Genomic DNA, 27,032 nt, shown 5'->3' on the forward strand with positions numbered 1-27,032 from the left:
TCCCACTTCAAAACTAAAACAAACCCATGTTTATTGTGTAAAAAAATGTGTAGAGATTAATAACGCAGGAGATGGAAGCCACCTTTTCCTCCTCCCATATAATCACTGTTAAGAATTTCAGGTTTGATTTTCCCAAATTTGTGTGTGTATTTGTATTGTGTACACTCTTATGAGTGGTAGAAAAGACTGAAAGTTAAAAGTCAATTTATGTTTTCATTGAAAAAGGGTTGAGAACTGAGGTGGAACAGTGATCAGTAGAACTAGGAGTCAGAGAGATCTTGGTTCATATCCAGCCTCGCCTCTGCCACTCCGGCTTCGGGCAGACCTCATTACTCCCCTGGCCTGACTCCTCAGTTATCAGGTGAATGGACTCACTCCACTGCTAGGTGATCTCTAAAGGCTTTTCCAGCTCTAGGTGCCAATGCTGTGTAGGAATTAATTTGTTTTCCCAACACCTAATGGTTAAATGCCAGAGGGATATGGTAGAATGCTGTGACTAAAAATGTTTGTTTTGGGAGAGATACAAGAAGGTTTATTTCTCTGGAAATGGATTCTTGCAAATTGTAATTGTTGGCAATAGAACTCCCCCTCAGATGGTTAGAATTCTGTGGGACTCAAAACAATGGATTTATTTTTATGTCTCTCTGGTACAACAGTGTTGCACATTGTGGTTATTTTCTCGGTATTTTGGCCTTCAAATTTTACGTAAGCCCTAGAGAGAGAAAAACAAAACACTGAGTATTTATGAAAAGAGGGCTATAATTCAAATTCTGAAAAGTCATGTGTTTATGTAGCTTGGCATATGACTCACATATATAAGAAATAGTTTCCTTCAGATAAGAGCTGCTTATGAGAATAGTCAGCTGTGTGTTTGCTTGGCAAAGAGACAAATATAGCAAGTCCCCGATGTATAGAATAGCTATGTTCCAAATTTACTTTTAGCCTTTGGTATACATTTTCTCATGGTTATTAAGCTTATTTGTATGTGCATAGTTATACATAAATTAACAAGCTCAGGGCTTATGCTGTGTCAGACTCTATCCTGGGTTTTCATACTACTCCACAAAAAAATATTTCACACATAAAATGGGCCCTATATTAGTACCTTTTTATTTTTTTACTAGTTTTTTGTTTTATATTAGTAATTTTTTAAACGTTTCAATTACAAGAGTGGTTAAGAGTGTGGACTCTGGAGCTAGGCTGCCTGATCTGTCAGTTCCAAAGCGTGTGACATTAGAAAAGTTGTGAAACTTGTCAGTATCTGTTTCCTCATCTGTAAAATGGAGAGAATAATAGTACTTAACTCATCAAGTTCTTGTGAAGATTAAGTGCTTTTTAAAAAGTAGGAGTAATTCACATCACATAAAATTAACCATTTTAAAGGGTACAATTCAGTGGCATTTAGTACATTCACAATGTCATGTACCCACTGCCTCTTAATCTCATTCCAAAAAATTCTGAGTGGATAAACAAAATGTAGTATACATGCACAATGGAATATTACTCAGCCACAAAAAGGGATGTGTGTGTCTTTTCTATCCTTTTTTTTTTTTTTTTTTTTTTTAAGATTTTATTGGGGGAAGGGAAACAGGACTTTATTGGGGAACAGTATGTACAGTCTTTACTTCCAGGACTTTTTTTTCCAAGTCAAGTTGTTGTCCTTTCACTCTTAGTTGTGGAGGGTGCAGCTCAGCTCCAGGTCCAGTTGCCATTGCTAGTTGCAGGGGGCACAGCCCACCATCCCTTGCAGGAGTCGAACCGGCAACTTTGTGGTTGAGAGGATGCGCTCCAACCAACTGAGCCGTCCAGGAGGCAGCTCAGCTCAAGGTGCTGTGTTCAATCTTAGTTGCAGGGGGCACAGCCCACCATCCCTTGCGGGACTCAAGGAATTGAACTGGCAACCTTGTGGTTAAGAGCCCACTGGCCCATGTGGGAATCGAACCAGCTGCCTTCGGAGTTAGGAGCACGGAGCTCTAACCGCCTGAGCCACTGGGCCGGCCCCTCTTTTCTTCAAAAAGAGTAAAACGTAAGGTTTTCATTTCTTCCCCACTCCACACCCCTTACCCTGCCAGGGATTGTGGTGAAAAGGTGGTCATGGGCTCCTGGCAAGGGGTGGCAGCAGTTCGCTTTCTGGGTGTGGAGTTTCCTGTTCGGAGTGTGCCTACTCACCTGAGTCGAGTCCATGTTCCCACATTTCCGGGGACTGGCACGACCTGGCTGTGACTGCAATGGTACCCAGCTCGTCAAGCACAGAGTTGCCCCAGAGCTCCCTTTGTAGTAATCCTGTTGTATTAGTTTTCTGTTGCTACTGTAACCAATTACCACAGATCGAGTGACTTAAAACAAAGCAAATGTAATATCTGTAGGTCTGTGGGTCAGATGTTGGATGCAGGTCTCTGAGCTAAAATCAATGTGTGGCCAGGGCTGTATTCCTCTCTGCAGGCTCTAGGAGAGAACTGTTTCCTTGCCTTTTCCAGCTGCTAGAGACCGCCCATGTTCCTCGACTAGTGGCCCTTTCGTCCATGTTCAAACCAGCAATGACAAATTGAGTCCTCACATTGCCTTACTCTCACCTACTCTTCTGCCTCACTCTTCTACCTTAAAGGACCCGTGTGATTACAGAGGTAATCAGATAATCTAGAATGGTCTCTATTTTTATTTATTTTTTAGATTACAGTTGACTTATAGTAATCTCTTTAAGGTCAGTGATTAGCAACGTGCAGTGTGCACATGTTCACAGGTACCGGGGGTTAGGACATGGGCATCTCTCAGAAGGCCATTCTCTGTCTACCATACCTGTCTGCTGTGTGTTTTGGCCTGTGATTTCTTGTTTCAGAACAGCTTCACTCTGCAATCCTTTTCATTTCTGGTCCACCAATCAGACCCCCTGTTTGATTTTCTGTACAATGCTTTTATATATAAATCTTTTCTGTCATTATTAGTGATTGCAATGGGAAGGAGGCAATGGTGGGTTCTCAGTTCACCATCTTGATCCAGTCTTTCCAGTACTGATAAAATTTAAAAAGCGTTACTTAGTTTTACTGGTTTGAATTATTTATACTATTCCTTGAGGACGTAATAGACCTTTGAGTTGTTGGGGCTGACTGTTCTCTTTATCTTGATATAAGATGTACATTGCTTGTAGAATTCAAGGTAGGTAGGCAGGGGCTTCTCCATTAGGAACCTTCTGATGTCCGTTTGAAGCTGGCAGGGAAGAGGGATGGAGGTGGCTAGTTGTTTGCAAAAGTAGTTTCCAGGCAGGACTTTTCTGCCCGGAGAGTCCCTGTCTATGCAATAGCTGACATAGACAAGTAGTACTGTGCGATAGGAGTAAACGCCACAGCCTTAGTAACCTTAATGAGTGTTCTCCAGCTTTCCAGCCCCCGTGTTTCTTGGAAATTGCCTGCAAGGTGAACAAGGGTGCCCAAGCATAGATTTGTAGACTATAAACCTTTGTAGGTCCATTGTTTCTTGAGACATTAAATATTATCTAGTCCTTAGTAGAAAAGAACATTATTGTTGGAGTCATCAAAAAGCATAAATAACTGAAAGAGTGAATTTAATAAACAATTATTAAGAATCTCATATACAAAGAGAGAATGAATATTCTTACTATGGTGGGAGTTAGATTTCACTATAATTTTCACAGTCATGTAAGTGCCGTAAGAGACATAAACAAGGGCTGCGAGAGCATAGAGGAATAAATGACCAGTGGTACCCTGATTGGGGGGGGGGGTAACATTTAGTCTGAGTTTTGGAGAATACTGAAAGAACGACAGTGTTCTCTCTGTCAAGCAGACAGACCTATTTAAATAGATAAGAGACCTAACAAAATTTTGTTCTTACCTATGAAGTTGACCTCGTTTCCAGTTGTTATCATGATTAAAGTATTGTATGTAATCGTTATTAGATTAGTAGCCTAAAACTTGATCTTGTACCTGAGAAAACTTGATCTTCTACACCGGCAGTGGGGCCTGCATCTGGGTTAAGAACCATAAACCCAAGTAGAGATTTCATGCATATAATTTCATCCCTAACTATAGGCTTGTGGTTTTTATCTGTCATAAGGTCTTATGAATGGAAAGACCGGTTGTTGGCTTTTTTTTCCCCTGGTAATTTTTGTCATTATATTGCCTTGAATGAATTATTTATAGAAATTTTAGCCTAGAGATTGCCCCGATTTTATGTAAGACATCAAACAAGACTCATAAGGAACAATGTGATTCTTACACTTCTTTTACTTTGTGGTAAATATATTGATTAAGCACAGAGAATAGAAGTATGTATTTGTTTGATTACTGGATATTTTGGTTTCAGAGCATAGGAGCAGCAGCTGGCCTGCGAAAGGTTAAAAATCCATTGACCTGCTATCTTTGACATGTGTCCTAGGTTGCAAACCCCAAAGATTGTCATCTCCAGGGACCCACTAAATTATTTTTTTTCAATATCAGAGAGAGAGAAAGATATTTCTATTGGGAAACGTAATACTTCTGTGTAAGTACATAACTATGGAAGTTTGAGCAATAATAATCTCAATAGGTCTCAAATATTGTATGTGTTTGTTCACTGAAGATCTGATTTGACCCATTGTTAATAGTGGACTTTGGTTCACTTAAAAGTTGTGGCTCATTCTCTTGTGATGCGGGAATGACTAAAGGCTTCTCAAACTTTTCAGGGAAGCGTGACAGCGATGACCGTGTTTTTTCCCTTGGATACTGCTCGACTTCGACTTCAAGGTGAGGATCTTTTATATTTTATAGTCATCATGTTCCTGTTCATTTGTGTCCGGAAGCAAACCCGTTTTTCTAGTAAGCTCTAAATTAACAGCGGATGTTCTGCTTCATCAGAGATCTGTTCATTTTCACCGACTAGAACCTCGTCATCGCTGCTATTTCCTAATGAACAGAGAAGCCTCAGCCATTTTCTAATCTGAAATGACCTGATGGGCTTGCATTAATAATTTTGAATCACTGCAATTCTTTCTAATAAGTAAAAGGACTTTTTTAAGGCACAATATGCCGAGTTTGTGCTGGGGGTTGATTTTATCGAAAGAGAAGAGGGAATAGGAAACAGTGCAGCCACACACCCGCTGTCATTGCTGACCTGGGCATGCAGTCCCAGGTTAAACGCTCGCCTCTGGTGCTTTACGGGGCTGTGCAGCTCTCTCTAACTCCTGCTTGTTTTTTCTCAATATTTTTCAACTCGACATTATAAACCTATGCCAGAACTTACATGAAGAGATAAGAGTAAGATGAGCTTTGAAAAAACTAATTCCTGTGTTAAAACCCTTCATAACTACCATTTTAAATTAATTTTAGAGGTTCTTAGATAGATAATAATTTCTCAAATTTATTTATTATGACTCAAAATTATTAATATGACTCAAAAATGAAAATATATAAAAAGATGTACAATACAGTGAAAAATCTCACTCTGGTCTGCCCTTTTCCCTTTCTCTCCCCTGCACATAATGTCTTTGTTAGTCTCTCAAATAGCCTTGCAGAGTTTCTTTATGGAGTAGCAAGCAAATAAGAATATATATTCTTTTATCCCTTACCTACACAAAAAGCATACTTTTCACACTGTTCTGTACCTTGTGTTTTTTGCCTAATAGCATATTGTGGCTGCTTTGGGAATCCAAACATTGGGAGCTTCTTCATCCTTTCTTCTAAAGCTCTAGCGTGTTCCATGGTGTGAATGCACCATAATCTGTTTACCTTTTCCCGATTGTAGATTCTCGGGTTGTTTCTTCTGATTGGTAGAAGAGACAGAAGTGTTCATATGCTACTCTGTAAATTCTATGCGATAAATCCCCAGAAGTGGGATTGGAGGATCAAAGGGTAAATGTGTTTGTAATTTTGATAGTTATCGCCAGATTTCCTGCTCATGGGTTTCCTAATTTGCCATCTTATAAGCCAGGGGTGTCCAAACTTTTTTCAATGTTTTTCACCAAGGGCCATATGCGGTAAAATACACAAACACCCAGGCCACTCACTTGAGGTGAAGTACATATTTCCTCACCTGGTTTATTTAAGTAAACTACATATATTTTTGGAATTTGCTGCGGGCCAATTAACAATGGATCCCGGGCCACAATTGGCCCGCGGGCCGCAGTTTAGACACCCTGTGGCTTATAATATAAGCCATACAGGTACCAATTTTAACTCTTAAAAACTGGTTCAACTTTGTTCGGTGGACGCCGTGGAGTAAGCACCCTTAAAGTCTCCCTTCCTGGGGTCTCCATGTCTAAGCCTCCCAATGAGACCAAACAGCTGCAGATGCTCTTCGTTAGAGGTTTGAGCTTTGAAACAACCGATGAGAGTCAACCAGTGAGGAGTTATTCTGAGCAATGGGGAACGCTCACTGACTGTGGGTGATGAGAGATCCAAACACCGTTCGCTCCAAGGCTTTGGGTTTGTCACCTGTGCCACCAAGGAGGGGGTGGATGCAGCCAAGAAGGCAAGGCCACAAAAGGTGGATGGAAGTTGTGGGACCAAGGAGGGCTGTCTCAGGAGAAGATCCTCAAAGACCGGGTGCCCACTTCGCTGTGGAAAAGATTTTGCTGGTGGTATTAAAGAAGACACTGAAGAACATCACCTAAGAGGTGATTTTGAACAGTGTGGGAAAACTGAAGTGATTGAAATCTGACTGACCGAGGCAGTGGCAAGAAGAGAGGCTTTGTTTTTGTAACCTTTGGTGACCGTGACTCTGTAGACAAGACTATCATTCAGAAATACCATCCTGTGAATGGCCACAACTGTGAAGTAAGGGAAGCCCTATCTAAGCAAGAGATGGATGGTGCTTCATCCAGCCAAAGAGGTGGAAGTGGTTCTGGAAACTTCGGTGGTGGTCGAAGAGGTGGTTTTGGTGGGAATGACAGCTTTGGGCATGGAGGAAACTTCAGTGGTTGAGGTGGCTTTGGTGGCAGTCGTGGTGGAGGACCTGGTGGCAGTGGGGAGGGCTATAATGGATTTGGTAATGATGAAAGCGGGTTTCGGAGGTAGCAGAAGCTACAACGATTTTGGCAGTTACAACCATCAGTCTTCAAATTCTGGACCCATGAAAGGAGGAAGCTTTGGAGGCAGAAGCTCTGACCCCCATGAAGGCCAATACTTTGCCAAACCATGAAACCAAGGTGGCTGTGGTGTTTCCAGCTTCAGCAGCAGCTATGGCAGTGACAGAAGGCTTTAATTCCCGCCGGGAAACAAAGCGTTGCGGAGAGGAGAGCCAGAGAAGTAACGGAAGCTACAGGTTACAACAGATTTGTGAACTCAGCCAAGTGCAGTGGTGGCAGGGCCTAGCTGCTACAAAGAAGACATGTTTTAGACAATACTCATGTATATGAGCAAAAAACTCGAGGACTGTATTTTGACTAATTGTATAATAGGTTATTTTAGTTTCTGTTCTGTGGAAAGTGTAAAGCATTTCAACATAGTGTTTTAATGTAGTTTTTTTTTTGTTTTTTTTTTGCACCCATGCTGTTGATTGCTAGATGTAATGGTCCAATCATGGCACTGAATAAATGTGTCTTTTTTTTTTAAATTTAATTTTATTAAATTTATTGGGGTGACAATAAATGTGTCTTTTAAAAAAACTGGTTCATTTCCACATTTTTATGTTTTCAAAATATTCTTCAAATATGGGTATGAAATTTGAAGTTGATTGAAGTAGGTTTTGTTTTCAGTGAGCATGCCAAGAAAAGCAGAGTTCTCATCCTTTTGAAATCTTTTAGTTTTTATATTAGGAAACAGAGCACAAGGTTAAAACTTCGGAAACTTGAATTTTAATCCTGGCTCTACCCAACTACATGCGTTCTTCACGGCTTTTGTGCCTCTTCTTTTAAAGGGAGATGGTAGTTTATTTCCTCTCTACTTTGTAAGATGTTAAAATTAAAATGAGAATATAGAACTTTGAGAAAAACAAGAGAGCCTTATGAATATAAGAAATAAATGTCTTCTGTCACATCTTTTACTTTGGAAATTAGGTGTGGAATTTAAATACTTATGGTTCGTGAATAATAGATGCTCTTTCATCTTGTAGTTGATGAGAAAAGAAAGTCCAAAACTACACACATGGTGCTCCTGGAGATCATTAAAGAAGAAGGCCTGTGAGTATTAATTACCTTGTTCAACTTTGTTAGACAAAGCAGTTGTTAGGACATTCACGGGCCTACACTCCTTTCTATCCATTCTCAGAGCCTTATAGTGTTGTGAATTTGTAATTGCCTGACTTGTAAGTGCATCGTTATTTCATTTCCTTAAAGTTCTGTGGTTGATTCTTGAGTCTTCCATGAAACCAATGCTCTGTTTTATGTGCCGTAAACCAAAGAAGGTAATAGTTGTTTAGTTCATGCCTAGCAGATGCATTCAGACAGATTAAGTACGTCTTTTATTTTTAACTTTTTATTTGGAAATAATTTCAAATTTACAAAAAGTTGCAAAACTAAAAATAGTACAAAGAATACCAGCATATGCTTTACCCAGATTCACCCACCGTGAACACTTTATTTCATTTGTTTTGCCATTTGTGCCCTCACTCTCTCTCTCCCTTCTTCTCTCCCTCCCCCTGCTCTCTTTATTACACACACACCACACACACATTTTTTCACAATTATTTGAGAGTAAGCTTTTCATCCCGTACGTAAAAGCCCTTTATCCCTATGATATTGACATCTTTAAAGAACATAGCTCTCCTCTCCTTTTTTTGAAAATAAAATGCTTCTCATTTTGTTTGCGTCGTGTTTCTTCATGATTAGATTGAGGCTGTGCATTCTGTGCCAGAATAACGCACAGGTGACACTGTGTCCTCAGAGTATCACATTTGGTGTCACATAATGTCCCACCTGCTCTCATTGATTGGTTAATTATGCCATTATATTCGAGTTAGCCACTGAATAGTTTTGCTTTTCCTCTGTTGCAACTACAAGGCAGTCTATGAGGAAATAACTTTATTTAATATCAGTACAGAAAAAAATTCTGTGTTACCAGTGATTTACTATTGATTACTATACTTTATTATTTTGGTGCTTAAATGACCCCAGGTTTGGCCATTTGGAGCCTCTTTAGTCTGGTTCCTGTGCCCTAATAACGTGCCCACATCACTTCCTTTTTTTGCACTTATTTTCTATATTTACTTCATTTTAAATGTTCTTGCCCTGTAATAAAATGTGAATGATGCTATATTAACTAACAGCCATGAAGAAATTGTCTCTAATTTTACATACTAATTTATTAAAGGAGGCAAAGCAGTAAATCAGCCGTTGTTTCTTTGGTATCATTAGTGCTAGAAAAGATGTCTTGGTTTGGGCATCCTTCAGAATGTAAGGTGTGTGTGCAGTTTGGGGTGCAGCGCAGGGTAGGACTGAACTTGGGGAATATGTGAGTGATGATCAGCCTGTCCTGGGACTTTGCCCATTTCTAGTGGCTTTTGTCCAGCACCTTTACTTACTGTGTTTTTCCCCTAGCCTGGCCCCATATCGAGGGTGGTTTCCAGTTATCTCCAGTCTCTGCTGCTCCAATTTTGTCTACTTCTACACTTTTAATAGCCTCAAAGCCATCTGGGTCAAAGGTCAGCATTCTACTACTGGAAAAGACCTGGTAGTTGGATTTGTTGCAGGTAACAAAGCTTTCTGAGTATAAAATGTTTTTATATTTTACCATTTATCTTGTGGTCCATATATACTCTAAGAGACTGTTTTAGCACAAAGTTAGGTGACAAAGAATGTAACTTAGTTTTCTGACTTGGGTGTGTGTATGTGTTAAAAGCACATAACATAAAATTTACCGTCTTAACAATTTTTAAGTGTACACTTCAATAGTATGTTTATTCACGTTGGTGTGAAACAGAACTCCAGAACATTTCATCTTACAAATGTGAAACTATACCAATTAAATAACAACTTCATTTTCCCTCTTTCCCTTAGCCCCTGGTAACCGTCATTCTACTTTCTGTTTCTGTGAATTTGACTACTCTAGAAGCCTCATAAAAGTGGAATCATACAGTATTTGTGTCTTTGTGGCTGGCTTATTTCACTGAGCATAATGTCTTCAAAGTTCATCCACGCTATAGGATATAACAGAATCTCCTTCCTTTTTAAGACTGAGTAACATTCCACTGTATGTGTAGACCACATTTTGTTTATCCATTTACCTGTAGATGGATATTTAGTTTGTTTCCATCTCTTGGCTACTGTGAATAATGTTGCTATGAACATGGGTGTGCAAATATCTCTGAGTCCCTGCTTTCAAATCCTTTGACTATATACCCAGAAGTGAGATTGCTGGATCATATGATATTTCTGTTTTTAATTTTGTGAGGAACCAGCAAACTGTTTTCCACAGCAGTTGTGCCATTTTATAATCCCACCAGCACTGCACAGGGGTTTATAATCCCACCAGCACTGCACAGTTTCTCCACATCCTCTCCAACACTTGTTATTTTTCTGGGGTTTTTTTGGTGGTAGCCATCCTAATGAATGTGAGGTGACATTTCATTGTGGTTTTGATTTGTGTTTCTCTGATGATTAGTGATGTTGAGCATCTTTTCATATGCTTGCTGGCCATTTGTACGAGGTGTGATAACAAAATACAGTGAATATTTAAATAAAAAAACTTATAGTAAAAGACATATTGCCATTAATCCCCCTCAAAATGCTCTCCCTTGCTTCGAACACACTTATTCCATCATTCTTGCCACTTTCTGAAGCAGTTCTGGAAGTCCTCTTTTGTAAGTGTCTTTACATCATCCTCCATCATAATAATACTCCGTGTCACACAACACTTCTGGTACGGCAATTTCTGTCAAATAAAACATGACGGTGTGTCCTCATCTACCTTAGTAACTGGATCTGGCACCGTGCGACTTCTGGCTTGTCCAAAAGGCAAAATGACCATGAAAGGTAAACATTTTGAATCCATTCAGGACATCGAGGCATTTCGCCATGACAGCGCAACTAAAGACACTCACGACAGAGGACTTCCAGAACTGCTTCAGAAAGTGGCAAGAACGATGGAATAAGTGGGTTCGAAGTGAGCGGGTGTATGTTAGGGGGGTTAATAGAAATGTGTCTCTTACTGTAATACATTTTTAAAATGTAAACATTCACTGTATTTTTTGAGGACACCTCGTATATTTTCTTCTAAGAGTTTTATAATGTACATCTTTCTTTTAGGTTTTAACCAATTTAGAGTTAATTTTTGTATGTGGTAGAAGATAAGAGTCCCACTCCATTCTTTTGTATGTAGATATCCAGCTTTCCTAACACCACTTGGTGATGAGACTGTCCTTTCCCCACTGAGTGGTCTTGACACCTTGTGGAAGATCCAGTGACCACATACACACAGGTTTATTTCTGAGCTGACTTGACTTACTTTTGTCTTTTTAATCCAGGGAGGAAGATCAGTATCCCAGATTAGCAGCCTGTACCCAAAATTTATGGAAGTGAAGTTCTCTTTTCTAAAAAAATGAAGGTTACAATACCTTCTCTGCTTGTTTTCCATTATTTTTTTTGACTGAGATTCACATGAGATATTTAACATGAACCGGACTGGCATGTAATGTGCAGGGCCTAGTACAAAATGAAGATGGGGGACTCCTTGTTCACAATTTATTAAGCATTTCAAAATGGTTGACACCAAAGCATTAAACCAAGCACAAGACAGGTCACATACCCACGAAGTCCACCCTGAGTATGAAAGCCTTTAGTCACATGTGACAAAGTACGTAGTGCACAGCCCCGGTGTGGTCCGTATCATAATAGTAGTTAATGCATGAAGGGTTCATAGCAGGAAGAGAGGGCACTTTTGGCTGGCGGGTATGTACATATTTTCGGAAAGCAGCAGCTCTTGAACTGAGCCCTGGTAGGATTAGTAACATTTATAGATGAGTGGCGAAAATTTCCCGACCAAGGGAATGGTAGGGAATTAAGAAACTGCAGGAGCACGTTTAGGACAGCAAGTTCTCTAATTTTGTTAATGAGTGAAGTGAATATAGTAACATGAGCAGTATGGTTGGAGAGGTGAGTAGCAGCCACATTTTAGAAGGCTCTGGATCCTTATCATCTGAGACTTCAGAAGTGCTAGGTAGCTATTAAGCAACCTGATGTTTCGTTACTGTCTGTCTCCGCTTAGTAGAGTGTGTGATACATATATATATATATATATATATATATATATATATATATATATATATATGTCAAAGATATACCAGCGGTGGCAAAAAAAATGTATATACATGACTTGTATTCATCTTTTGTTATCAGTATATATTGAGTATTACAATTTGATTAGGTTGGTGCAAAAGTAATTGCAGTTTAAAAGGTTAAAAATAATTGCGAAAACTGCAATTACTTTTGCACCAACCTAATACGGTTTTTTTCCTTTCTTAAAATGTGTATACATTTTTTTGGCACCCTCTGTATATATACATACATGTCTTCGCCTCCCCCTCTCCCCCGACTATATTTCCAGTAAGAACAATTCCTAGCATGTAGTAGGTGCTCAATAAATATTTTCTCAATGAACAAAATATTTGTTGGAATAGTCAGGGTTTTATTAAAGAGGTGGAAAGAAAGTAGATCTATTTCCTTTTTTTTAATGTTTATCCATTTTAGTCTGTAAGTAAATTAATTGATTTGAATGTTGCATATTTAGTGTTAGTATTCTGTGGAGTAACTTTTGATACAGTCTTTGAAAATTTACTAATTTGGGAGTCACACGATTGAGAAATATAAATGTTCATTTAAAATTTAAATTATTTAATTGAAAAGTAGTTGCCAGCCCACGAGTATTCGTGGCCCCCAGGTTCTCCTCCTCACCTGTGTGAGATCGCTGCTGTTTCTTGGCTTGGTCTCTGAGCCTTTCTTCTACTTAATACTCTCATTTTAGTCTTAGGTTGATTTTGATCTAATTAGCTTTCACTTGGAACAACTTCTTTTTAATTGAGATATAATTGACATACATTATATTCGTTTCGGGTGTACAACATAATGATTTGATATGTGTATATATTGCAAAATGATCACCACAATAAGTCTAGTTAACATCCATCCCCACACATAGTTGCAACGTTTGTTTTCCTTGTGGTAAGAACTTTAAGTCTATTCTCTTAGCAACTTTCAAATATACGATACAGCGTTATTAATTATTGTCATTATGCTGTACATTACTTTCCCGTGACTTATTTTACAGCTGGAAATTTGTACCTTTGACCACCTTCACACACACACACACACACACACACACACACACACACACACCCCAGACCAACTTTCACATAGAGTAGAACACACAGGATTTCATTAAGAAAATGAATGAATAGTTGTAATTAAGTAACTCAGGATAGAAACCTGGGAGTCATCATAGAGGGCGCTCTCTCACCCGCCATGTACCCTTGGTCATCAGTCTGTCTCCTAAACATCTCTGGAATCCATTTCCTTTTCTCCATATCCATAGCCATTTATTTCCCCAAATTAAGGGCCATCATCTCTCACCTGGACCACTGCTGTATTCTGATCTCCTTGCCTCTGTGGTCTTCCTCACTAACCCCCTTTGCATAGGCCTGCCCAAGTCATCTTTCTAGAAAAATAGTTTTCAAACAGTGTCGGAATTCAACTTTGAGATTTGTTCAGTAGAAAAAAAAATCATAATAGATCCAAGGTTATCCAGTATAAAGGGAGCCTTCTTTTTTACGTTAATTACAACAAATGGCAACCTAGTATGATTTTTATACTTGAGACCAAGTATTTGTAATATCTTGACTTTAATACATTTTAGATTACCGTAGTTTATTGTATTTACACTGAAAAGGTCATGACTCACTGTCCAGGACTAACTCATAATTTTCCGTGAGGCTACTAATTCATGAAATATATGATGAAATCTTTTCCTTTTTAATTGTCCAAAGCTGTTTATTTGCTGTATCTGACGTCCCATTATCCACCAGGTGCACATCAACCCCTGTTATTCTCTCGCTGCACCCTCTGCTTGTTTCCCTTCTAACTCTTACACAGTGTATGATTACAGTAGCTTCCCCTATACCTAACACAACTAGATTGGTATAGTAGGGCAGTTAGCTTTAAAAAGTCAATTGATGTAGGGAATATTGTAAATAGCCTATATACCTTCAGTATTGTATTTTAACTTAAGATATATGAATATATACTATTTCGATTTTTTGATGTATGACCAACGCATATCAGTTCACTGATGGGAGTTTTCTGCTTTTTTTCTTACTTAACCCTTACCTGTAATGCTTTGCCTACATAACAGATACAACTGGCATAAGCAGGTTTGAGAAAAGTCATGATTCACTCTTGGCAAGCATAAAACTCAGTGGTGTGGAAGTAGACAGGCAGGGGCCCACCAGGGAGTAGCCTAGTGGCCACAGGTATTCAGTGTGCTGTGGGCTTCTTTCTGTCAGTATGTCTTGTAAAAGGAAAGTAGAACACAGGTGTGTCTGGTGAGTCTATTATACGAGGCGTGATCACAAAATACGGTGGATGTTTAAATTAAAAACATGTATTACAGCAAAAGACACATTGCCATTAATCCCCCTCAAAATACTCCCCCTCGCTTCAAACACACTTATCCCATCCTTCTTGCCATTTTCTGAAGCAGTTCCGGAAGTTCTCTTTCGTGAGTGTCCTTAGTGGTGCTGTCATGGCTGCCTCAATGTCCTGAATCATTTTGAGTTTGAGGAAGAACCAGAAGGCTCACGGTGCCAGATCCAGTTAATAAGGTAGATGAGGACACACTGTAATGTTTTTATTTGGCAGAAATTGCCATACCTGAAGTGATGTGCGACACGGAACGTTATCATGATGGAGGATGAAGTAAAGGCATTCATGAAAGAGGACTTCCAGAACTGTTTTAGAAAGTGGCAAGAATGATGGGATAAGTGTGTTCGAAGCGAGGGGGAGCATTTTGATGGGGATTAATGGCAATGTGTCTTTTACTGTAATGCATTTTTTTTTATTGAAACATTGACTGTATCTTTATGTCACACCTCGTATGACGCTGGTTAAAAGAGATCCCAATGTAGCAACATCATTTTAATTCACTTCCATTCAGAAATGTTTCTTGCATGTGTGAGAAAAGGGTGGAATTATGGTTGACATGCAGGGAGAGCTGATGGGTCTGTGTCAGTCGTGAGCATCATCTGTTACATGTCTTGTTAGCGACATAGTTGAGAACTGCTGTTCTGAAGCCCAAATCTGGTTACGTTATCCCCAGCATGAAACCCCTCAATGTCTGTCCCTTGCATCCAGGATAAAGTCATGACCCTCTCAACGTACAAGCCTCTACCCCCCACCCCAAAAAGGATAAGAGCCTAACATACAAGACGTGCCAGGATGCTACTTACCCTCTCTGCCTTGATCTTAGCACCGTTTCCATCTTCCCATACTATATTCCATGAATATAGCAGGCCATTTACTCCATCACTGTTATGTTATAGCTACTGTTCTCTGTTTGAAACATTCCTACTGTGTATTGCATTGTCTGTCCGATGCAGTCTTACTGCTTTTTTCATCTTGTTAACTCCTATTTATCCTTTTATTCTCAGCTCAAGCCACCTCCTCTCAAGGAAGCCTGCTCTGTTTCCCATACTACCAGCCCCGGTCTCATTCTGGACTAGGTGCCCTTCCCCTGTGCTCCGACACAGTGTATCCCTCTGTCTCGGCATACTCTTGTCCCGTATGACGAAGACCCGTATGCCCTGGCCCTCCTGTTCGTCTCTTCACTCGCACCACTGCATCCCCACGGGCGTCTCCTCCCCGAACACGCCTGGCATGTTCTGCCTCAGGACCTGTGGACCTGCTAACTGCATGGCTCACGGCTTTACCTCCTCTGAGAGCTTTCTCTAAATGGCCAGTGTTTAAAATGGACATTTCTATCCCTACCACGCTATCCTCCTCCCCTGCTTACATTTTCTCCTTAACCCTTATCCTCGGACATACTGCATATTTCACTTATTTTTCTTGTCTTACATCATTAGAATAGAAGTTTCATGAGGCAGGGATTTTCATTTTTATTTACTGTATTGTCAGCGCCTCGAGGAGGACTGATCACGTCCTAGACACACAGTATCTATTTGATGAGCAGGCCGTGGATGAGCGACCTGTAGAAGCGGGATTATACTTGTTCTATAGTATCCAAAGGAATTGAGCCAGGATCACAAAACATTTATCCCAAAGTACACAGAAAGTCATTTCAGAAGTGCTCATTCTACCTCAGATAAAAACACCTTATTTCATATGTGTTTCCAGTTGTTTCAAGAATGTAGATGTAGTAGCAGTAAAAATAAAATTTCTAACAGCTCTTGGAAAAAATAGGCCATAAGGTGGGAGTGAATTTCTATTTTTTGAAACTTTGAAAAATAAAGTGAATAATCACTTGGCGATTGGGTTAGAACAGTGGTTCTCAACTGAGGCAGATTCGACCCACAGGAAACTCATGGCAAATGTCCGGGGAGAGTTTTGGCTGTCACCCCTGGGGGGTGCTGTTGGTATCTAGTGGGTAGCGGCCAGGGATGATGCTAAACACTTTACACAATAGGACCCCCCACACCCCCCTAAATAAAGAATTATCCAGCCCCAAATGTCAGTAGTGTCACAATTGAGACCCTTGGTCAAATGAATTTTACAGTCCTTTATAATTCTAAGATTCCTGATTATAGGTCCTCTCTTTTTCTGAAGGTAAAGAATTCCGTGGAAATTCCTTTTGTGAGTTTTAAACTTCTTATAACGTGTTTTTATATCTTAATACCTACGCACTCTTACAATAATTAGAATAGCTTTTTCTTCGTGCTGTGAGCCCTGCCATTGTATTATAATCACTGTAGAAATGAGTTTCCTTATCTCCAAGGAGAACTAGGAACAGTATTATTGTTACTCAAATTCTGCTTGAACCTTAGAAATTTATTTTATTTATTTGTTTTATTTTCACGGAAGAAAGCCCATAGAGCTTGATACCTTGGGGAAGAATTTGGGGGAAAAAAACCTTACACCTAACTTAAATGAAGAAGATACTTGCCATTTTTATGAAATTGGGATTTTTACCAATACCTCTTTGAATGCCAGTGGTATTGTCATTGTTGTGACGGTACATACTCATTTCCTGCCCTCCAGCCTTGACTCTGGGAAGGCAGGTTTGTTTCTGTTGTGTATCTAGTTGCATTCTTTCATAGGGAGCCAAATGGTTGGATTTATAGCCTTGATCTGCCTTTTTTTTTTTGTATCAATGGTCATTGTGCATATTTCCCAGAAATGCACACCCGATTAGCATACTTCATGTTTTCTTTCTTTACCAAAGGAGATAAAACTACTTCTTTTGAAGATTTCAGGAGTAAATAGCTGTGTTCCAATTACTCCTTGAATCACTGAATAATGTGTGTTCAGTTACTATTCTTCATCTCTTAATTTTGGTTCTGTTTTCTTGTAAATGATTTTTATTTTTTTAAAAAGATTTTATTGGCGAAGGGAACAGGACTTTATTGGGGAACAGTGTGTACTTCCAGGACTTTTTCCAAGTCTAGTTGTTGTCCTTTCAATCTTAGTTGTGGAGGGCGCAGCTCAGCTCCAGGTCCAGTTGCCTGCAGGGGCGCAGCCCACCATCCCTTGCGGGAGTCGAACCGGCAACCTTTGTGGTTGAGAGGATGCGCTCCAACCGACTAAGCCATCCTGGAGCTCAGAGGCAGCTCAGCTCAAGGTGCCGTGTTCAATCTTAGTTAGAGGGGGGTGGAGCCCACGATCCCTTGTGGGAGTCAAGGAATCCAACCGGCAACCTTGTGGTTGAGAGCCCACTGGCCCATGTGGGAATCGAACCGGCAGCCTTCGGCTTTGGAGCACAGAGCTCCAAACCGCCTGAGCCACTGGGCCGGCCCCTGTAAATGATTTTTCACAAAGCAAGAAAATAGAATCATTCGAATTGGAAGGAAAAAGTCTCCTGTCATGAAGTAGGTAAATAGTCCCATCTTAGAGCTGAAGTAACAGCCACAGCTGGGAATTGGAAGAAGAATTTTCTACACAGGCTCATAAGTAAGCAGACAGCCCTGTTTATCCGTGAGCCTTATCCGTGGGGCACCAGTACCAGTTGGAACTGCTTATCAGGTTTTTCCTCCATTGATTGTTGTCCTTCGCTTGAGTATATAGGTTGTAAGTTTTTAGCGAAGTTTTGGATCCTCAAGTATTTTGAGTGTCTGTTCCAAGAACTCATAAAATTATACTGTTTAAAAAATAGCTCTCTTATTTTGGGTTAGAGGATGAGCTAAGTACTTGAACTTCTCAGACAAAAAGCTTTGAAATACAGAATGTTCTTACAAGGACTTTGTATTCCCTTCTTTGAATGATGTAGTGCATTTTTGTACTTGAGATTGTCCTTCGAATCCTCTCAGTCTGTCAACTTGTGTTAATAAAGGAAATATGCAAGCAGAATTTTAAATAACGGTTAAATCCTAATCTTGGCTGCGTTGCCTCCAATGTGTTCTCTGCGTGCTTACCTCCTGAATAGAATATGAATTTTGATTTTAAAGAATTTATTTACTGGGTAACTTGTTTCATTTGCTTAGAAAGGTGTGCACACTGTGCCTGCATAGAGTGTACGTGGACGCTTGTGATCTCTGGCTCTGAGCTCGCCTACCTTCTTCATCATAAAAATAAAATGTAGACTGCTCAAGTGTAGTACTTTCTAGTCTTGTTTTTCTGGCTATTGATTTTTCTGTTAAGTGATATGTACCTGGCATTGAACAGGAGTACATTATAAAATCCGGGCAAATGGGCATGTATTGATATTCTTCTATCTTGGCCTCTTGGGCACTAGTGCTTTTTAAATACAAGACCAGAAAAATCTCTAGGTAAGTCCTACTCAGATTATGATCAATGCCTCCAGTGTCAGTGTATGAATAGAGTCATAACTAAAGACGACTCTTTGGTGTTATGTGACTCTATGAAAGTATGACAAGTACAGCTCATAAAATTATTTGATAATGTCTTTTATTTTGAGAAAAAGTATTCCCATAATGCTCTTAAGAGAGAGGTAGCAAAATATTTTATTTTTTGCACCTGTATGCAACAAGTGAAAAAATAGACTTTGAATCCCTTGGCTGTTGCACAAGCTTATTTTTGGTTAGACTGTGTTTTCTGTACGGCATGTTTTGAGAGTCCTTAAATCAAAACATTCTTTCTCCTGTTGTGTTTAAATGACTTTTGGTACAAGAAGATTTCTCTTCCTTAGGGTTGCACCTCTCGATTCTTCATAGCGTGGCTGGAGCCAGATAGTTCCATGTATGGTTGGTTGTTCGCTGAGATTGTTCATTGGTTCATTTATTTGATACTTGTTTAACACATATTTATAAAGTATATGCTGTGTGTCAGGCACTTTGTTACAACTCTATCTGGGTTTTGTTTTGTTTTGTTTTGTTTTGTTTTGTTTTAATCATTTCAGGACTGATGAGGAATGTTTTAATATCTCCAGATGGTGTTAAATTCGGATCATGTGTTTTCAAAACAGAAGCAGCTGGCTCATTGTATTGTTCCACTGAGGCAACCTTGGGGGGCCAGGATTCCCATCCCTAAGCTTGTAAGGCTCATGATGCTTGTGAGGCTGTTTCAGGTGTTTTGTGACAGTTCCTAACCACTGTGTGTCGCCTGCCTCTCCAAATTCCCTCAGTGATGAGGGACATTTTGTGATCCTCTAGTCCCCGTTGGAGCACTTCCCAGTGGCACCACTTTCCCACCTGTCACCCATTGTACCAGCTCTGTACTCACTTAAAACCATGTGAGCTACTTATGGGAGAGTTGTAAATTGTGTGTTTTATCGATGGTGTCATGAACTTAGCATGTGATCAATAGCCACTTCCCCTCTCTTAAGGCTGTTATTGAAAAATGATATGTAAAACTATATCAAAATTGCTACTTTGGGTGCTTATGTAAGTTGACAAATGGATTGCCTTCTGTTCAACCAATGAGGAAACTCATTACTCTTTTCACGTGGCGAGGTGGTGCTGCCAGCCAGTTTGCCATCATCATGGCTTCTGAATTGCTGCCAGCAGGAGTGGCTTGTGTTGTACCCTGACACAAAGAGACACCGTAGGCCTCGTATTAGGTCAGTGGCAGAAGTAGAAATGGAGCATTGGTATGTAGCTTTAACATAAGACAGAAGCTTAAAAGATTGCATTTTGCCTTCCTTTGTGTCTCCCTCTTTCTCTTTAAAGGAGTGGTGAATGTGTTGCTAACAACTCCACTCTGGGTGGTAAACACCAGACTGAAGCTGCAAGGGGCAAAGTTTAGAAATGAAGACATTGTACCAACCAACTACAAAGGTATTATTGGTAAGTATCTCTTGGGTGAGTTTCTGTGTAAGCGTTTTCTTTTCTCTTTGTACCTGGAACTTACTGCCACGATAATGCTATATATAAGACAACCTCCCAGCTCAGCATCCAACAGTAAGCATTTGTGTAGCTCATGTGTCTGTGGATTAACAAGGATTTGACTCATCTAGGCTGACCCAGCCTGGGAATCTCGGCTCATCTTCCTGGGACCAGCCTGAGTATGTTCTTCTCTTGGTGATGTCCCCTCCAGAAGAGGACACGCCGAATCGTACAAGCATATTTCAAGCCCCTATTTCCATCTTGTCTGTTAACATCCCCGTGGCCAAAGCACATCACGTGGCCAAGCCTCAAAGACAAGGGGTAGAGAAGTGACTGCTCCCATGGAGTGGGGGTGGGAGGGATGAATATTCCTGAAGAATAACCTACTATACTTTTTTTCTAGTGTCATCTTTGGCTAAAGGTACCAGATTAGTGTCTGGTATCTTTGAGCGTCTGCTTTTCAGTCGTATCACAGTGCCATGTTCTCCTTTCCCGTGTTCGTAATGAGAACAGTGCTTTTGTTATAAGTCAGTCCTATAAAATGGACTCTAGAGAACTATCGTCTTATCTTTTGTTGTCCTGGACTTCGTTGTGAAGCACGTGGGCTATCAGTTCACAATTCTCTGTAATCCAGAGTCCCCACTGGTGGTGATAATTACTTAGGAAAACTTGACATTCTGACCCCAGATTGTCAGGCGGATTGCCTAGGATTGAAGTTGTCTCTCAATAACTTGGTGACCATCAGTGTCTGATAATTATCAAAAAGGAGTTAACTGATGAACTTGCTCCTAAAATATCATGGCAAGAAGGAAATGGTATTGATAGAACCAGGGTGGTTTCTGTTCTGGGTACATTTGAACAGAATTTCCCTTGTCTTCTCTAGTTAGGGGATTGTCATCGAATGTCCTTGGTTTCTTGCTTAGATGCTTTTCACCAGATCGTTCGTGATGAAGGACTCTTGTCTTTATGGAATGGCACATTTCCCTCCTTGCTCCTGGTCTTCAATCCTGCCATCCAGTTCATGTTCTATGAAGGTTTAAAACGGCAGCTTTTAAAGAAACGACTGAAGGTAATCCCTGATTTTGAAAGCAGCAGAGCATACCCTCTGCACCGTCTTGTTACTTGGATTGATGTGATTCGTTCTGTCCCTGCTTCCCAGCTTTCTTCTTTGGATGTGTTTATCATCGGTGCAGTATCCAAAGCGATTGCCACCACGGTCACCTATCCCATGCAGACAGTCCAGTCGATTCTGAGGGTGAGTGCTGGGCTTCTCCCTCCATTTAGTCAAACAACACTGCAAAATCGGGGTTTCTCTCTTTGAAGCAATGCTAATAAAGCAATATAGTCAGTTGGTAGGCCAGAGCATTGCTTGCCCATTTTTCCATTTGTTTGATACTCTGACAACCAGTCTGGCTATTCGTTGTTTTCCTCTTTAGTTTGGAATGAAGTTTACATTGGCAATTTCTTAGGTAACATAGGGTCTCAGAAAACCGCAGTGTGGAGGAAGTTTCTTTAAGTGCCTCAGGAAATCACAAGTTTGTTTCCTTCTCATTCAGGTCAATTTGCTGGATGCCTTAGGGCACATCATTCTTTACAAAATCAGAGGTTGATTCCTTTTGTTTATTCAGGAGGAATTAATGATTTAGCTTTTTTGGAACACTTTCAGATTTCTGGTTTTTCCATTCATTCAGTTATTCATTCATTGAAATATTTATTAAACATCCACTCTGTGTGAGGAGCTGGGTACACATGGTAATTAAAACAGTCATAATTCCTGCCCTCATGGAGGTAATTGAAGAGAGAATGAACAGGTAAATAAGCACAATAAATAGGTAATTACAAATTAAAAAAAGGAAGTGAGAAGCATTCTGTGGTTCAGTGGAGAGGGGATCTTCTTAGGTAGGATGACTGGGAACGTGTATAAATTAAGACTTAGAGGAAGAAAAGGACCCATCTGTGCAAAGAGCACTCTAGGTAGAGGGGACACGATGTGCTAAGAGCTTAAGGAATCCTGGGAACTGATAGGCCGCTGTGGCTGGAGAGTAACTCAGGATGGGATTGGAAAAGGAGCAGGGAAGGCTATAGATGAGGATTCTAGATTTTATTCTCAGCCCAGAGGAAAGCCTTTGAAGGGCTTTACCCTAGGGAGTCACGTGATCTGATTTACAATTCGAGAAGATTGCTGTGGCTGTTGTGTGGCAAATTGGTGAGAGGCTAAGAGAAAAGTTGGGGGACGTGCAGATAGGAGGCCATTTCAGTGATACAGGTGGGAAGTGTTGGTGACCTAGACCGAGGTGGTAGCAGTGGAGAGGAGGGATAAGATGGGGACAGATTCCTGACCTGTTTGGGGGAAGAAAATTCATGGACAGATACATGATTTGTTTCGGAGAAAAAAAATCAAATGACTTATTGATAGATAACATGGGTGTGATAGTGAGGGTATTTCAGTTCAAAATATTATTACTTTCTATTAAAAGTATTTTTACTAATGTACTATTTTTAAATTGGCACTTAACATAAAGGAATTCAGTAGCATAAAATAAATGATACTTTTATAATGTAAACACATAATGTGAAGAGCTTAGACTGCAATGGTTCTAATCGATTAGTGTTTATCAGAACTAAAGGACTGGAAGATTAAGTCAATATCTAAATCTTCATCGTGGGCATGTTTTTTTCTTTTGAAGTAGAATTTTCCCCATAGTTCTCTGTAAATTCTTGTGCTTGCTTCATTGAAAAATATTTCTTATTTTCACTTATTGAACTATATCACTCATTTCACTGAAAAATAGGGGATTCATGAAATCTACATACTAATTGGATAATCTGTTTGCCATAAGACTACTCCAACATACTTTCCTCTGCAGGTTGAAATTAAGATAAAGAAAGCAGTCCTGAACAGTCATTAGCTATTTATTTTTCTTCTTCCCCAGTTTGGACGTCACCGACTCAACCCAGAAAACAGAACACTGGGGAGTCTCCGCAATGTTCTTTATCTCCTTCACCAGCGAGTAAGGTGCGTTTTGCGGCTGCTTCCCGTCCTGTCCTCTCTTCCCACAGATATCTGCCAGGAAGCGGTTGCATTTGCTTCGCTGGTACTACTGCCTTGGCAGTGGCAGCCCAAAAACCTTCCCTTTGCAGGCTGTGCTCAGACATTTCTCATTTTAGAGGCTTAGTGGAATGATATGACAGCGTTTGGGGAAATTGTGGAAAAGTTCACATTCTTTCTCTTTGTTAGTTACAGATGTACAGAACTCTAGAGAGGGAACCCTCCAAAATCTAATTCAGAGACCGTTCTGCCTGAGTGGTGCTTCCATCAACTGACATATCCTGTGGCCTCCCTCGTAGATAGAAAGAAGCACATTTAATAGAGCAGTTGTCATGGTGAGAAAGGGAGCGGGGAGCAGGAAAAGTAATAACAATTATCGTCGTAATGATGACGACAGTGATGTTGATAAGAATAGCTAACATTTTTGAGTGTTTGCTTCGTGGCAGACACTGAGCTCCCTGCTTTGTGTGGAGTCATCTCACTTAATCCTAACGAGGCAGGGACTTTCATCATTTCCCTGTTTCATTTAAAGAAACCGAACCTTAAGGCCATCAAGGAAGTCCGGAGCCTCCTTTGAAGCAAAAGCTGCTGTATTACTATTTTTACATGTGAGATATTTTGAAAAGAAATTTATTATAAAAATAGAACATGCAAGGGATAAAATATAAATTCAAGGATAAAGAATTGGTATAAAGTGAAAAATAATGCTCACATACCAAGTATTGGCAAGAATGAGGAACAACCAGAATATTCACATGCTACTGGTGGGCATGCAGAAGAGGGCGCCCACTTTGGGAAGCACTTGGCATTTTCTTAGAAATTTAAACATATACCCCCAATAGGACTCAGACATTCCACTTCAAGGTATTTAAGAGATAACATATGTCTGCACAAAAACTTGTACACAAATATTAATAGCAGCTTTATTTGTAAGAGTCAAAACTGGGAAACAATTCAAATGTGTATCATCCGGTAAATAGATACATAAATTGTGATATATCTGTATAGTGGAATACTACTCAGAAACAAAAAAGAAGGAATTGTTGATTCACACAACAACATGGATGAATCTCAAAATAATTATGCTGAGTGAAAGAAGTCAGACAAAAAAGATTTCATATTATTCCATTTGTATTTTAAAACTTAGAAAACACTAATAGTCTGTAGTGACAGAAAGTGGTTCCCTAGGGTCAGGGTGGGTGGAGGGAGGGAGTGCTTACAAAGGGACATGAGCATACTTTTGGGGGTGATGGATATGCTTCCTGTCCTTGAGTGTGGTGACGGTTTCATCACGGGTGTATACGTCAATCAAAACTCATCACATTGAAGTCAGTTAACTTTTAAAAAACGATAAATACATGAATACTTACTCTGTTTTCTCTCTCTCCTTTTTCCAAGAGGGAATTACTTAACAGTTAAGAGTATAAATTTCCAGAATATTATATAAAACATATATTTGTGGTATTTATTTTTATAAAAATGGGATCATATAATAATACTATTTTGCAACTTGCCTTTTTATAAACTTAATATCCCAAGCAACCCTTCACATCAACATCTATAGATTTATTTTTTATAGTGACTACCTAGTTTTCTGTTATGTAATAACTATAATTTATTGACCAACACACTTATTAATGGATATTTAGTTTTTTCCAGGTTTTTACCTTTGCAGACATTGCTGAATGAACAGCCCATAACTTTAGCTATGTGCACCTGAGTGACTGGAATTGTAGAGGTGGAATTACCTGGTTAAGGTGTCTGAACACATAAAATTTAGATGGACATCGCCAAATTGGCCATAAAAAAAGTGACGCCAATTTTTATTTCTATCATTGTGAGAGTGAAGGACGGTATAGTTAACAAGAAAGTTAAGAAGGTAGTTAGTGTTAACTAGAAACCTGTAGGATTGCGTAGTTTTCAAATTCAGTGTTTTTACATCTTTTATCTTGTTTAATTCTCACTCAGCCTTATGCGTGTGGAAGAGTGACTGTATTCCCGTTACTGCAGATCAGGAAACAGGTTTAGAGACAGAAAGTGACTTGCCAAATAGCAGACAGATGGAGGCAGAGACAGATGTTCAAACTCAGGGGCCCCGTCAGCACTCAGGCACTAGTGAGTGAACGACGAGCGTTCATCTCCTGGGATATGTGACAACAATGGGTTTACCCAGACTGTCCAGGGGGGTGCCACTGACCACATGTGGCTGTTGAGCACTTGAAATATAGCCAGTACAACTGAGAAACTGAATTTTTAAACTGAATTTTAATTGCCACATGTGGTTCGTAGCCATGGTATCGGACAGTCACTCCACCGGGGCAGGCCTCTCCAAACTCTTGATTAAGACTGAAGTGCTTGTTACAGTACAGAGTCACGGCTTCCCTCTGGGGTGAGGCCTTGCAGCCTTCCTTTCTAAACAAACCCTGGTGATTCTGAAGGTAGTGGAAAGAAAACCTACACTGCTCCCGCTGTCTCTCCTGTACGACTCACACAGAACACTTCTCTCTGACACTTTTGGTCACCAGGTGTGGGGGGCGTTTTCCCCACACCAAGCAGTTCTGCATGACACCAGCTGGGTGTCCTACAGTTTAACTCAGTTCTGACACTACATGGAGATAACATCAGATCCCACAGGTGAAGGTCTCAGTCCCACAGGACGGCCCCCACTTCAAGTCCCCAGGTTACCCACAACTTCTGTCAGACTGCTGCATGTTGGAGGTTCCCATGACCCGCTCCCCCTTGGATTTGGTTATTTGCTAGAACAGCTTACAGAACTGAGGGAAACCTTTACATTCATCAGTTTATTAAAGGATGTGATAAAGGACACAGATGAACAGACAGATGAAGAAATACAGAGGGCGAGGTCTGGGAGGGTTCTGAGCTCAGGAGCCTCTGTCCTCATGGACTTGGGGTGCATTACCCTTCCAGTTCATGAATGTGTTCACCCACCTGGAAGCTCTCTGAACCCTGGACTTGGGGTTTTTATGGAGCTTCCTCACGTAGGCATGATGCATCATTCACTCCATTTCCTTCCCGTCTCTCCTCTCTGCAGGATGGTGGTGTGGGGCTAAAAATTCCAAGCTTCTAATCACAGCTTGATCTTTCTGGTGACCACCCCCCATCCAGGAGCCCAACAGTCACCTCATTACAGCAAAAGACACTGCAATTACCCTGGATATTCCAAGGGATATGAGAGCTCTGTGTCAGGAACCAGGGTCAAAGAGCAAATGTTTGAGCAAGAGATGTTCACTCAGGTCATCCCAAGGGTTTTAGCTCTGTGCCGGGGCCCGGGGACAGAGGCAAGAGGTGTACTTTCTGTTATCTCTGCAGACCTCACCTTGAGAAACACTGAGGTCAAGTTTCTTGGGTTTCTGGGGAGAACATAATTCATGTTAATTCATGAACTAGTAACTCATGGGTTAAGGCTTTTCATGCCTATGTATCACACACTTGGCCCCCAATCATAGGTTTTCACACAGCAAACATATAAAATGTAGACTAGCTTCTGCATGGCGCGCGTGTTGGCTCTGACAGCTCAGTGTTCGTGCTGTATAGAGGCCTGCAGTTGCCGATAAACTAGCACATGAGATTAATCCACTCTCAGCAGAGAGCTTTGGAG

At 40.3% G+C, this 27,032-nt stretch overlaps 1 protein-coding gene and 1 pseudogene across 1 annotated transcript in view; both read left to right on the forward strand.

Moving 5' to 3' along the window:
• SLC25A17 (solute carrier family 25 member 17) overlaps positions 1–27,032 on the forward strand; it is a 48,821-nt gene that overhangs the window by 19,965 nt on the left and 1,824 nt on the right. Inside the window, exons 2-8 of the mRNA XM_019734536.3 lie at positions 4,676–4,736; positions 8,041–8,107; positions 9,464–9,615; positions 20,209–20,325; positions 21,288–21,433; positions 21,524–21,619; positions 23,298–23,380. Coding sequence (XP_019590095.1) covers positions 4,676–4,736; positions 8,041–8,107; positions 9,464–9,615; positions 20,209–20,325; positions 21,288–21,433; positions 21,524–21,619; positions 23,298–23,380 — 722 coding nt within the window. The remainder of the gene's footprint in view (positions 1–4,675; positions 4,737–8,040; positions 8,108–9,463; positions 9,616–20,208; positions 20,326–21,287; positions 21,434–21,523; positions 21,620–23,297; positions 23,381–27,032) is intronic.
• On the forward strand, positions 6,170–7,306 carry LOC141568838 (heterogeneous nuclear ribonucleoprotein A1-like; annotated as a pseudogene).

This window comes from Rhinolophus sinicus, chromosome 1, assembly GCF_057876585.1.
Source record: "Rhinolophus sinicus isolate RSI-liver-muscle chromosome 1, RSI-T2T, whole genome shotgun sequence".
In the NCBI taxonomy this organism is placed as follows: Eukaryota; Metazoa; Chordata; class Mammalia; order Chiroptera; family Rhinolophidae; genus Rhinolophus; species Rhinolophus sinicus.